At 34.9% G+C, this 13,587-nt stretch overlaps 1 protein-coding gene across 1 annotated transcript in view; it reads right to left on the bottom strand.

Moving 5' to 3' along the window:
• Window positions 1–13,587, bottom strand: part of ARAP2 (ArfGAP with RhoGAP domain, ankyrin repeat and PH domain 2) — a 184,216-nt gene that overhangs the window by 73,788 nt on the left and 96,841 nt on the right. Inside the window, exons 20-23 of the mRNA XM_055086113.1 lie at window positions 9,004–9,216; window positions 5,654–5,759; window positions 1,915–2,062; window positions 352–420 (exon numbers count right to left, since the gene is read on the bottom strand). Coding sequence (XP_054942088.1) covers window positions 352–420; window positions 1,915–2,062; window positions 5,654–5,759; window positions 9,004–9,216 — 536 coding nt within the window. The remainder of the gene's footprint in view (window positions 1–351; window positions 421–1,914; window positions 2,063–5,653; window positions 5,760–9,003; window positions 9,217–13,587) is intronic.

The raw sequence follows: 13,587 nt of genomic DNA, 5'->3' as shown, positions 1-13,587 counted from the left end.
ATCGGCAGGCGGACTCTCAACCACTGCGCCACCAGGGAAGCCCCACTAATATTTTCAATAGTGCTTTTATAAATGAAAACTGATTTTAAAAATGACATTTTGATAAGATTAAAACTGATTTTTCCATCTATGTTTTAAAAAATTTATATTAGCATACTTTGGCATTTTGCATATGTGCAATGCTACAGAATTTCACAACTATTTTATCTAGGTTCTTTTTCCCCATTACTTTTACTTTGCTTCATATAGGAATTTGAAAATAAACACAACAAATGTTTACTTACAATGGAAGTTTTTTGTTTTTAAAAAAAAATTTTTTTTTTTATCAGAGATCTAACTATTACTACTCACTTGAGTGTCTTTCCACTTGGTAATAAAGCTATTTTCTATGTCCATTTGTTTGACTTGGTCTTCTTTAACCTGTTTAAAATATAATTTGGGACATTCTAATAAAATACAAAGAGTGATGGTACTTATCCTCACATAACTTTCTTCAGGAATTTAAAGACCAACACATTAAAAATAAATGAGAATGGCCATCTTTAGCAGTGTGGGCCCATAAAGCTAGAGCAGAAGTAAAGCCAACTAGATAGAGCCTCATAAAGTTCAGAACATCTTATGATGATATCATTTCAGGCTGAAGATTCCATCAATGGAATCCCCTTGGCTGAGGCAATTTAATTAGCAAAGGGGCTGATGATGTGTTTGATAGAGTTTATGTAGGTTAACAGACAAGACTCATTTCTCAAACAGAAATGTTGATTAAGTGCTTATGAAATTTTCACCATTTGGTTAAAGTTGGATTTAACAAAAATATGTAGAAAAACATTTTTATTAATTTAACAGTACAAAAATAGAAAATAAAGAGAGCATGCAAAGCCACACATTTTTTTTTCTACGTCTTTCATTTCTCAGCATCAGAACTATTGCAAAGAAGTTGCTATTGATCAAAAACAGTGGACACGTATAGGAAGAAGTAAAAAGGAGATCAAAGAGCAAAGAGGATCCAACAATTCTGGTCCATTCCTATATAAATTAAGATACAAACTGTGTTATTTTATTTTATTAAAATATAGTTTCTTTCCCTTTGCTAAGGAATCTTTCTATCAGTTATTGTAAGAATGTACGAACTCTACAAAAGGTGACCTATTACATTAAGCTATTTGATTTCATCTGGTATATACATAGCCCTGGAAAACAAGGGGTCTTGTGCAAGACTGTTTAATAGAATGCCGCGAAGGTTAAATGGCAACCCTGAGATGGCAGAAGCAGTTAAGCAATGGAGCTGGACCTTTGACCCAGATCCCTTATATTCCCCCCATATTCAAATCCTAGGCTTATTTCGCCCTTTTTTACTCCTTTGAATTAAGAAATCATCCCTATTCTAACAGTTTTCTGATGAAACATGAAAATCTGAACTTCATAATATAGCAAATTGAAAAGTCAAACAATTAGAACAGAGATGACTTAATAAAAACCACAGACTGTTAATTCAGAATTTTTTTTCCAGTTCATGCACAATTAAAAGAAAACACTAAAATGCTTTCAACTGCAAAATTTATCAGCCTGATGTATATTACCGAATTTGTGAAATTCACAAATTTCATACCTCTAAGTAGACATACTTAATGCATACATATACTGAGGAAAAAAAAACATAGAAACACTATAAATAGAAATATTCTGTCCAAGACGCCAGATGGTAAAAAAGCTTTAGAAGCAGCCAGATTTAAATGAATGGCTATAGCTTAAAAAGCTAGTTATTATCTAAAAAAATTAAGGATCATATAACTATACATTATTTTCTTTAAATATTCATAAAGACCTGAATAAAAACATCCCAAAATACACATTTTTGTTTGCAAACAGTAACATCAAAACTATTTTTACAATGGCAGGATATAAAATATTTACCTCAAATATTTCAACATAATTATTAATTAAGTCCTCAATTACATTCACTTCTTCACTAGTTTGTCCCTTAGTTTGAAACAAACAGGAGGAAAAAACCAAGGCCAAATTGTGGGCGTTCATGTGATTGATTTCTGAGCATTTCTGAACCCTGTGAGAGAAAAGCAGAGCTTATTACAATGTATTTCTATTTGAAAATTTCATAGAACTTATAAGTCTTCATACTCATTTATTTTTTTTCTCTCTCATTTTTTTTTTTTTTTTTTTTTTTTCGGTACGCGGGCCTCTCACTGTCGTGGTCTCTCCCGTTGCGGAGCACAGGCTCCGGACGCGCAGGCCCAGCGGCCATGGCTCACGGGCCCAGCCGCTCCGCGGCATGTGGGATCTTCCCGGACCGGGGCACGAACCTGTGTCCCCTGCAACAGCAGGCGGACTCTCAACCACTGCGCCACCAGGGAAGCCCTCTCTCTCTTTTTTAATACACACATATTGAAAGTCTCTGATATAAAAGGTACAGTGGTGATTTAAAGAAAAATACATAGTTCTTTCTTCCAAGTAGCTCAGTTTAATTAAGAACATAAGAAAAGACTACTGTTAAAGATATTACTACAAGTTACAAAGCAGTACTTGATCATTGCTTTAGAAGAGGGACTCCTCACCCACCATATCCAGACAATACCACTAATGGGACAACCTGCAGCTAAGGCATAACGGTATGCTTGCAGAATGGTGTCAAATGACTTGTGGGGTAGGAGCATGATAAAAGAGGAGAAAGGGGCAGTAGGTAAGCAGGAAATAAGGCAAGAGGGCAAATCGGGAGGCATATAGGAGAGAGTTCCAAATTCAAGGTTTAGGGCTAGGCTGAATTTCCCAGAAAGTACATATCGGGCGAGAAAATGCCTGGCAGCATGTGTTTGGATGGTTATTCAAAATACGATATTTCCTCTCAAAAAGCCATCACTTAATTAAAAAATACAATTACATTTTTCTTGGATAGAACTAAGAATGGCTTTTTACAATGAACAGACATGAACAGAGGAGTCAATTCTCCCAACCAGTAGGCTACAACACTTGAGTTTTACAATGAGCATTTAAAGTACTCACGAATGTAAGTTCAAAGTGATTAAAAACAAAATACAGCCATCACCCCAATAAAAGGAAATTTACACTGATAACAATTCTGGAGAACTCTAACTGATGCCCATGGAAGTATCTGTTAATGCTCTCTGTCACTGACTGTAGACACAGCAACTGCTCAGTTGCCTATCTAATTACATTTGTAAATTTCTAAAATACATACTAAAAAAGGCAGACCAAGTCTATCAAAGGAATAAAGCAAGACTAAGGTAGGTACACCTGACTACAAAGAGCAAAGATTCTAGTAGGTACAAGAAAAATAAGGAAACATGACAGGAATATATATGATAGTGTAAGAAACTCACAAGGAAATGCCAAATTGCATAGCAGAGACAGAGCAAGCTTGATCATCATATATGATTTATAAGATGCAAAAGGCATTGCAAGTTAATAGAGGAAGATGTCATAATTGTGGGCATCCCTCTCAAAACCACTTCCGTACTTTTTTTTTTTATCACACTGGACTGTAAACACCTGGAAAATTTATCTGCATGTCTGCCTGTGCTACTAGAATCTAAGCATCTCACAGTCAGAGACTTTGTGTTAATCACACTGTAGTGCATAATAAATACCTGGTGAATGGAATTAAGTCAAAGTTAGTCATGGAGGAAATGGTCTGTTATCTAGGGCAGGGATGGAAGTGAATGCTAAATCAACCTGACCTTATCCAAACTGACCTCTCAAACTTTTGACAAAACTATCTAACATTCCCATCTCTCCTGAGACTTCCTTCCGCAATAGCCTTCTCCTCCAGCAATCATCACCTCTTCAGTTTCTATAGCTGCCTTAATTTCTGGCATAAAGCATGTACACTATGTATTTTCCTTTTCTTCCTTTATTTCCCTGCTCCCACACTAGCATCCCCAAGTGTCCCATATTCAGCCATCTCACTCTCTTCCCACTCAGCCCTTCTCATCAGAAGCTCAAGGAAATTGTTTCTTAAATAGTTTCTCTGCCTCTATTCTAACCTCTTCCCAGTCAATCGCAGGACATGGGTTATTATCCTAAAACAGATTGGATCAGTCACTTCTGATCACTTAAGGGAATGAAATCCAAATGTTTCTGCATGACCAACAGTGTCTTTCGCAGCCTCCTGCCAGCTAGCTACAAACCATCTCATCTCCTGGTACACCTATTTCCTAGAAAATATCCTTCACTCATGTCTTGTACTTACTTTTCTTTCATGCCCAGTTCATTTATCCATTTAAATCTGAAACATCACTTGGACCTCAACACACAATGAACCACTTAGTCCCTCCTCTATAATTCCATGTCTTATGCTAAAATTCTTCATATTAAAATCTGTCCTGAGGGCGCTGTGTTTTCATAAAGAATATAAAATGCCCTGCAGCATCCCTGTGAGTTCCAATTGTGATGTCCCAGGGCTCCTTGGTGCTATTTAGAAACTGCAGACTTAAGACTATTTTTGTCATTCATGTATTATTATCAACTATTTTTGTTACATGGAACCTTACTGGACATTGTATTGTACATAGTAGGAGCTAAAATATATGTCACCTGAAGAAAAGGATTGAAAGGAACTCATCTGAAATTCAAGTATAAAGTTTAAGAATTATGTGTAACAATGTTTAAAATGTTAATGTGATAATTGTAGCAGCCTGGTGACATATTATAACTTTGGAAGAAAAAATTATCTGTCCCAATGTCTCATAGGCATAGAGGTAGGACTATAAATATATAGACTACATTTATATGATGCAATAAGAAAATCAGATTTACAGTAGGAATGGAGTTTACAAGTATCAGAAGTGGTGGCTAGAAAAGAAAGATAAAGAGAAAAGAACAATTGTGGAGGATTTAGGAATCTAAACTCCAAATAAGGTATTTTTAGTAGAATTCAGGTTCACAGAAATTTATTCAAGGGAATATTGCATCCACGAAGGAAGCTGCAAACAATATGTTCCTTAAGCAATATTTACACTGATTTAAGTTTTTGTAATGACAAAACTTGCTCATAGCAAAACAAACAAACAAACCTTAAGTTTGTTGACTTAAAATGTTATTCCCAAACATTGTCATCCTTCAGATGTCATTTCTCAAGCTACCATTTTATTCCTCTTATCCTCCCAAATGCAGGGGACTGCATGCCCCAACATAGAAAAAGTTTTGGATTTTTAAAATTTCCCTCATCTAATCAACTGTCTGACACCAAAATAATGGAGTCAGGTTAGATACAAACTCATAATAAAGAAATAAAGGTTTATTAAGAGTCCACCATGAGAAAATACTGTGCTCACAGATTCCTGCTATAGAATTCTGGTCCCTGTACTTCCTTCTCTGACATCCCTCTTAAATGTTTTAAAATTCTTGCTTATGTACTGGATGTATCTGATTTGCTGTGCATGATTATTTCTAATCCATTTAAGAAATTCTCCACTGCTATTTATTTGAAATGTGTCTTAATTCCACTAAGAGACACTAAAGTGATAGTTCATGGGAATTCCATTTTGAAACTATTCTTAAGATATGGCGAAAGATTCATAGTCACAAATAGAAGGTTAACCACAGTACTTTAAATTTAAGAAATAATGTCTTATTGAGTGCCATGTTTGAAATGTCTAGAAAAGTTCATGAATCCACCCACCTATAAAGGTGTTCAATTATAGCTGCCAATGTTGCTCGGTTGACCCCAGGAAGAGTACGTATAAATGCTCCATATTTTTTAATTCTTTCCTTGTCATCCTGGGCATCTAGAGGTTAAACACACACACGTAAAACTTGAGGTCTAACTAATCATCTGTATTACCAATCTGCCTTTTATCAATATTTTAAAACAATATTCACAATTGTTATTTCACTGACAAAATCAAGTTTCAATAGAAAAACATTCAAACTTCTATAATTCTGGAAAAGTATTTACAAAAACATTCCAGGGCTATATGTCATAGTTCTTATACTTTGTAATTAAAAATGAAGCACTTTCAAAACCCAGGGTTGTATTTTATCTTCAACTTTACAGACTACTGAATGTCAACGAAGAGGAATCTTTTCAATTAATAACAAATTAGAGTACAAATTGAAAAGATAAGCCAAAAGTATTTTAACTGTAGCTATGGAAAGATTTCACTATTTGTTATTTGAAAATGACATTTCTGACCTTTTCCCCTTGTGGAATCATAAAAATCTTCCCCAAACTATGAACCAACCCAGAACTATGAACTGTACCTTACCCCACAGATCCATGTAATGGGGCTTTCACCAGCCCTGGAACCTTCAACTCTTTGGAGAAGGTAAGGGGACAGTGGAAGAAGTCATGTGTAGGCCCTGGAAACGATGATACAGACTGAGAGGAGGATGGACCCTCTGCCTTAGTCATGGAGCGGAGGATGAGAAGGAATTACTCTCCTCCACCCTCCTAACCCCAAGAAGTCAAATACTTAGAGTAACTACACAGGAACCTCCAAAGTTCTGGAGTCTAGAAGATGTGCAGTGGTGGTCTGGTCTAACCTACTCCCTCACAGGGGAAACAGGAGACCTCTCTTCAAATAAATAACTTGTACTGGCTCTGTAACTCAAGGGGATTGCACTTATATATCCCCTCTCAATTCCCAACTACCTTTGGAAACAAGGCTTTTTCATTTTCTGCTTAGCCCTACACATTCTGTTAACAGAAAGCCAGCAGCACTTTATGATTCTTTGAAAGTACACAGTCACTTGTAAAGGGCATTCCGATCCCTGGGGAGGTAAGAGACTCTGTGACACATTTTTGAAGTATGCTCCTACTCAAAACTGCAACTGATAGCTCTTTTGTACTGACTTTGCCTGCACATGAGATCTATGAAAGTAAACATGGTCATATTGACTTAACTGTGCTGGTAGATGACTCTCTAAAAGTAGGAGGGGATGACACCCAAATGACTTTCAAAGATGATACTAGAAGTGAATTAAGAACTTTCTGTCATCCCTGGTATAATCCAAACATTTTCCCTTGTGTCATCCAGTTTCTAACTGTAGAGGTAATTGTATTTATTCAACAAAATGCAATGAATACTACTATGCTTATAACAAGTCATGCTATTACAGCATATTTTCACAAATCTTATAAGAATAAAATAGATGATATTTTCATAATAAAGCTTAAGTAATTGGAAAGGAAAACTGAAGATAGATTTTAGGTCATATAGGAAACACAATGATCTATTCAACTAGCCACAGACTTCAGACAGTTTAATAGCGTTCTTAGAAGAAGAGGTTGTATATCATATATATAGGTGCTCTGCCACTGTAGGGCATTCTTCGCCTTGGACTCACAGGACCCAAGAGAGCTCTCCTGTGAGTTCACCCAGAGAATTCTAGTTTATTCTTGTCAAATCCAACAAAGGGCACTTTTCTGACAGGTCAGGGTGAGCTACATTGGATCTAAAAGCAAAGAACTTTTAACACTATTTGACCCAATAGTAGAAGCCTCCAAGTAAATGCTCAAGGATTCACATCCAAATGAAAGGTGAACACACTCCTCTTTGACACATGCTAATACTTCCCAACTACCTCCTCCTGGTAGATTGACAACAATGAAGACATCTCTGTCATGAAATCTGACAACTTCAGCAAAAGCATACTTGTCACAGATTTTTGATAAATGATTTTATAATGAAGACAAATTGTAATTCTTTATAAAACAGAGATACTATAAATAACTTCATGGTTATAAATTACAATAAAATCTTAAAACAAAAAATGAGGATGGCAGGGTAATTGGGCTTAAAAGATATATCATCTAATTCCATATTTTATATTCCAGAAAATTATACAATCAACTTTTCTTGTGATTAGAGTTAAACCTATTGATTTTAGAAGTATCAGGAAGTAACTATAAGACTTCTGAATTAGGCAGTTAAATTGTGAAAAGCTTTATTTTAATAACAATACTACTCTCTTCTTGCTGACACAAATAAGGGTCATTCTTGGAATAATTTTTCAAACTGTGGATGTTTTATGACATTTCAAAATGAATCCCTTCAAATGTCATAGTTATGTTTTAGATTAAACAAATGCTTTCAATGAAAAAAACTATTTCTCAACAGAGGGACATCATATAGTTAAACTCAAAGGTCATTTTATAAAAAAATTTCTCAAAACAGATTAAATGTACAAGAGAGAAATATATTAGTAAATTATGGTATAAGTCAATGATACATTTTAATAACTGTGGAAAAATGAAGATTCAAAATTGTCATTTTGAAAGCATTGTAGGTATATGGGAAATATTTTTGGTTTATTAATAAAATAAAGATTATTTGTAAATCATAGGCATGGGGACAAAGACTATAAAATAATGTGAAAAATGAAAATAGCTCTATTAGAAATCTGAGATTAAAGGCAATGTTTATATTTTAAAATATTTATCATAATCTTTCTATAAAAAGAGTTATTTTGAATTAATGGATGTAAATACAGGTTTTACTAAAATCAATCTGACCCATTAACTTTTCTAAGGTCATTTCTTAAATAAGTTCTCTTACAGTGCAGGAAAGCTTTTTTGCTTCATTAGACAGAATCTAGAAAAAATAAAGAGTAAAAAAAAAAAAATTGTTATGTAACTCTAAAGAGGTAGAATAAATGAAAAAGGAAAGCCAAACAGCCATATGGCAAAACCGTGTAAAACCAATCTTATATTAAAACTTTCATTTTAATCTTAATGAGAAAATTAACAGCCTACATGGACTTGACTATAACACTTCCAAAGTTAAGGCAAAGTAAGCAATGAGAAATCTACCGAAAACTAAGTACTACCATAAAACACTGTTTAGCAATTATCACCATAAATTTCTTTTGAGGCAGATATAAACAACTATTGATTGCACAATTTCTGTTCTGAACCATTATGTATACTGTTCCTTTCAATTAAATGTTCAGATTATCAAAGGAGAGTTTAAAAATCTATCATCAAATGAGAAGACAAGCCTTTATTCTGTTCTATATTATATGTGTTACCTAAGGCAGAGATCCAATATGGATAGAGCTCCTTAGTAAGAAGTGCGTCGTCAATGTCAGAGAGAAAACTCTTCAATACGCCCGTCACATCTTCAAGCTGATGTTTTCCAGCCCTCAATTTAAAGCTTCTTGCATCCTTTTTGAAACTCTCCAGGAGTTCACTTACATGTAAAGGATCACCATTCTTTTGATAGATATATTTGCACCCTAAACCTTTGTTAAAAAAAAGAAAATGGTTATATGAAAAAAGTCTCAGGTCAAAATCCACTCTGATATCTTAAAAATAGAACCAATTTTTGTGTTGAAATGATGCACAAGACAAAATCATTATCCAAGAGCTGATATAAACATGCATGAGAAAAAAAGAGCCCCTCCCCCTGCAACTTTAATATTTAAAATGTAAACCTGATGAGTTTACCTCATCCTCAGCTTTTAGTAAGTCTCTGGCCAGTCCTTTCCCTAGTCCTTCATAGCATCTTTTTCAAATGTTTTTTTTACCACAAGTACCCTTCGCTTAGTCTCCCAGAATACAAATTTGCCTCCAGTTTCACTGACAAAAGTGAGGCTCTCTGGTATAAATTTCCTCAAGTCTCTGCACTCACATTTGTATATTAATTCTGTCTGTTCCCACCTTCACCTTCTTCTACATGAAGAGTTGGGTCATGTCCTTTTCAAAGTTACAGATTCATCAAGTTTCCCATATAAAATAAGAGGAATAGCAGTGGTTAACTGGAGGAAGAGGAGTGATGATGACGATATACAAACAAAAAAATTTTTTAAATCCTTTTTTGCCCCTCCCCCCAGGTCTCTTGTCTCTTCCTTCCAAAACTAATCTGAGTTTCCTATATTTATTCTTTCTCTCATCTCACATCCCTGTTAATCCTTCAACCACATAATCTTGCTTCTGTGCCCAATTCCCACTGTAGCAGGACCATCTTCATCAAGAATATCTATTTTCTAGATGCTTTTCAGTTTTTATGTGATAAGAATCCCTTGCAGTGTCTGACAATCCAATAAATCCCTGTTAAAATTCTGTTAATCTCAAGGTTTTCATGATGTTATGATCTCATCTTTTTTGCCCCTTCCTCTATGACTACTCTTCTAGTCTTCTATTTATTCTGCTATCTAGTATTTACTGATGATCCCAGCAATCCATCCTCAACTCTCTTCTCTGCTCCACTACAAAATTCTCTGGATGAACCCATCCATCTTCATCACTTCAACTACTACATGTACATTTCCACTCAGGTTTTAATTCCTAAAATTTCAAATGCACACATGCACTTTAATATATAGATACTATATAAATAATACATGCAACACACACTATACTTATACATATGAACAAATTAACTCTCCTGGCCCATTCACTATTTTACCTCCCAATCCCAACATGTTCTTTATTTATCTTGTTCCTATACCTCAGAATTTGGCATTGCTTCCTCCCCAGTCCTTTACAAGTCAGAACTTTTCTTTCTCACTTACCACACCAAACAAAAATGTCACATATATTTTTCATCATGACTTCTCTCTCAAAAGTGTCCCCTTTATCCATCCCATGTGCTATTATTATTTTGTGCACCCAGCTCCTCGCTATGTTATCACAACGCCCTGTTCTATTCCTGTGCAGCCCTCCAGTCTGTCTCGAAAATGACAACAGCATGGTCTGAGACACAGGTTGGCTAGTGTTACCAACATGCTTAAAAATATGGATACAGCCCTCCCACTGCTTTGAGGGCAAGTTTGAGGATTTTATTATGATACATAAGACCCTACATGAATTTTCCTAACTAACCCTCCTGCCTCTTGTATTTGTCCACTCTTCTCACACTGAGTTCTGGCCACATTTAACTACCCCCAAGTTCCCTGAACAGACAACCTCCTTCATGACTCTGCACCTAGGCATACACTGTTTCCTCTTCCAGGAATTCCTATTCCTTCTTTCTCTTAACTAGTTCCCATTTTCTCTTAAGACCTGTGGTAGGTTCCATGCCTCAACCATGAAGCCATCCATGACCACCTCTACACTGGGTGAAATTCACCCCTAAACCACGGACACCTGTACCAACCCCTGAACCTCTCTGCCATAGAATTTTGTACACTTGAGATGTAATTGCCCACTTGTTTGCCTTTGATCCACAATCTGTAAACTCCTAGAAGGCAAAGATCATGTCTTATTTTCTGTATACAGCAGCTACACAGTTCCTAGAAGAACTCAGTAGGTACTTAGTAAATGACCACAACAGAATAATAAGCAAATTCTACAAAAAAAACAATTGACTAAGTTTCTGAGAGGTTATGTGCTGGTTGAGTGAATTTCTAATAGCTGGTACACAAGGTAACTGAATGTGAATTTGAAGGTAATTTTGTTTACATAAATAAAATATATTCCCCCAAGAACTAACTACTGTAACTCATTAAAAAAATTAAAACTCTAAGAATTATTCTGTGAACTTGGTCAGATTCGGATCTTGACACCATGAGCATGAGCACAAAAACTGGCCTTAGATTTTAACCCAACGATTAGGAAATTCAAAATAATTATGACCATAAAGGCTCTGAGCCAACCACTTGCATCCTATAATCATTGGGCATTTTCTAAGTTCATATCAAATCTTCCCTTGTATACATGCTGGTAATATTGGGGTTTTCTCCATGTTCTGCTCATTAAAAAAAAAAAAGCTAAAAATACATGAAGACTTTTATTCGCTTTATTACTTTAATATGCAAGTTAATGTACCTTATGCTAGAGCTACAAAGTAGTTATAATGTATGAAATTTAGTTGAAAACAATCTAATGCTTAATGATTTTAAATTCAAATAAACACCACAAAGAAACTTCTGATTTCCCCAGAGAAACATTAAGTTGGATACGCTGAAGCTAGTCAAGTTATTTTAATCATTTGTCAGCTTATGAAACACTTTATGCCATTATGAAATTAAGATGATTTGAAAATTCCCAATGAGGTTATGCTCTTGCTAAAACAGAATATGTGTGCAATTCATTTACACCTACAAAATGTAAATGCACTATACTGAATTACTAATAAATGAAGATCATAACCTTCTTCTTCCCCCGTTTTCAAATAAACAGATGATGACAGTTGATAAGAAAAATATAAACATACTATCAAGGGAAGGAACTTCATAGAGTAATCCCACATAATGTGATTACATACGTATTTACAATAGATATATAATTCAAACACAATAAATCTGAATATTAATGATAATTGTACTTGGATTACATATGAAATAACTAAAATATTAAAATGGCACTCTCCCTAGGAGAAAATATATTAATATATACATATTCTAAACTTAATTTCCCAAAATTATTTTCTTCGTAGCCTTTGTTATTTTTGACATTTTGTTTCACATCAGCTCGTTTAGTTCTCAGACTGGAAGGCATGATTTATGGCTCTGTGTTTCACTCTTTACTCCCACTGTTCAATTTCCAGTATCAAACTCAGCAGCTAGCACACAACAGACACTTGATAAATAAGTAAAAAAAACTCATAACAATGTTTTACTACAGCTCTTTCAATGATTACATCTTCTTTTCAAATTAAAAACACCCAAAGATATTTTTAATATTAGGAGAACAATGAAAGGTTAATATATCAATAGCTTCCAAAATACCAGATAATCATTTTACTCTTTTCTGCATGTACAATCTAAATCAATGGCACTTATTGACAGATTAAAAGAAAAAACATATTTTTATATTAAAAACATAGTTAAGCAATTTATCTACTCTACCTTTTAGAGTATTAAGGAAATATGTAACAGAAGGAATTTTAAGAATGAATAGTAATTTGAAAATAAACATGAATAATAAAGGCATACTTTATTTAATTTTAGGCATAGCTAAAATACTACCACAGCATATTAAATTAAAATGAAGCTGCACATGTGGGTATAAATCAAGTTGGTTTTAACCTGCAAACTAGTCATTAAAATATTTGTTACAATTAAGTCAAACTATCACAGTTAATGACCATGATTCTTAATATAAACATGTGACCAATAGCACGTTGAGTGGAATAAATACACATACACTTTGTATGCAGGCCAACAAAAAGTAAATTCTTTTACACATTGTCCCATAGTTTACCACTTCTAAATACACACTGAGGGGCCTCTGCATTCCCCTAGATTCACTGTAAAGTTATAACCTCTGAAAAGTACAATCTTAATCCATTTTTAATATACATTTTATAATATAGATTATTCTACTATGTCATTTAAAATTTTTATGCATGTAAAGGAAGAAGGAAATGGTAAAGGCACATAATATAATTTAAATGAGCTTTATTGTGAGAAAGAATGGCAATTAGGCTGAAGAGTGACGACACTTTTATTTTTCAATGATGTACTTACAAAGGGCTCTAATTCAGCCCAATGGAGGTACCATTTAAAAACTGTAAATAGGGGCTTCCCTGGTGGCGCAGTGGTTGCGCGTCCGCCTGCCAATGCAGGGGAACCGGGTTCGCGTCCCGGTCTGGGAGGATCCCACGTGCCGCGGAGGGGCTGGGCCCGTGGGCCATGGCCGCTGGGCCTGCGCGTCCGGAGCCTGTGCTC

Source organism: Physeter macrocephalus, chromosome 7 (assembly GCF_002837175.3).
Source record: "Physeter macrocephalus isolate SW-GA chromosome 7, ASM283717v5, whole genome shotgun sequence".
In the NCBI taxonomy this organism is placed as follows: Eukaryota; Metazoa; Chordata; class Mammalia; order Artiodactyla; family Physeteridae; genus Physeter; species Physeter macrocephalus.
The sequence above is the reverse complement of the archived record's forward strand: the minus strand, read 5'-3'. Positions and strand labels throughout refer to the sequence as shown.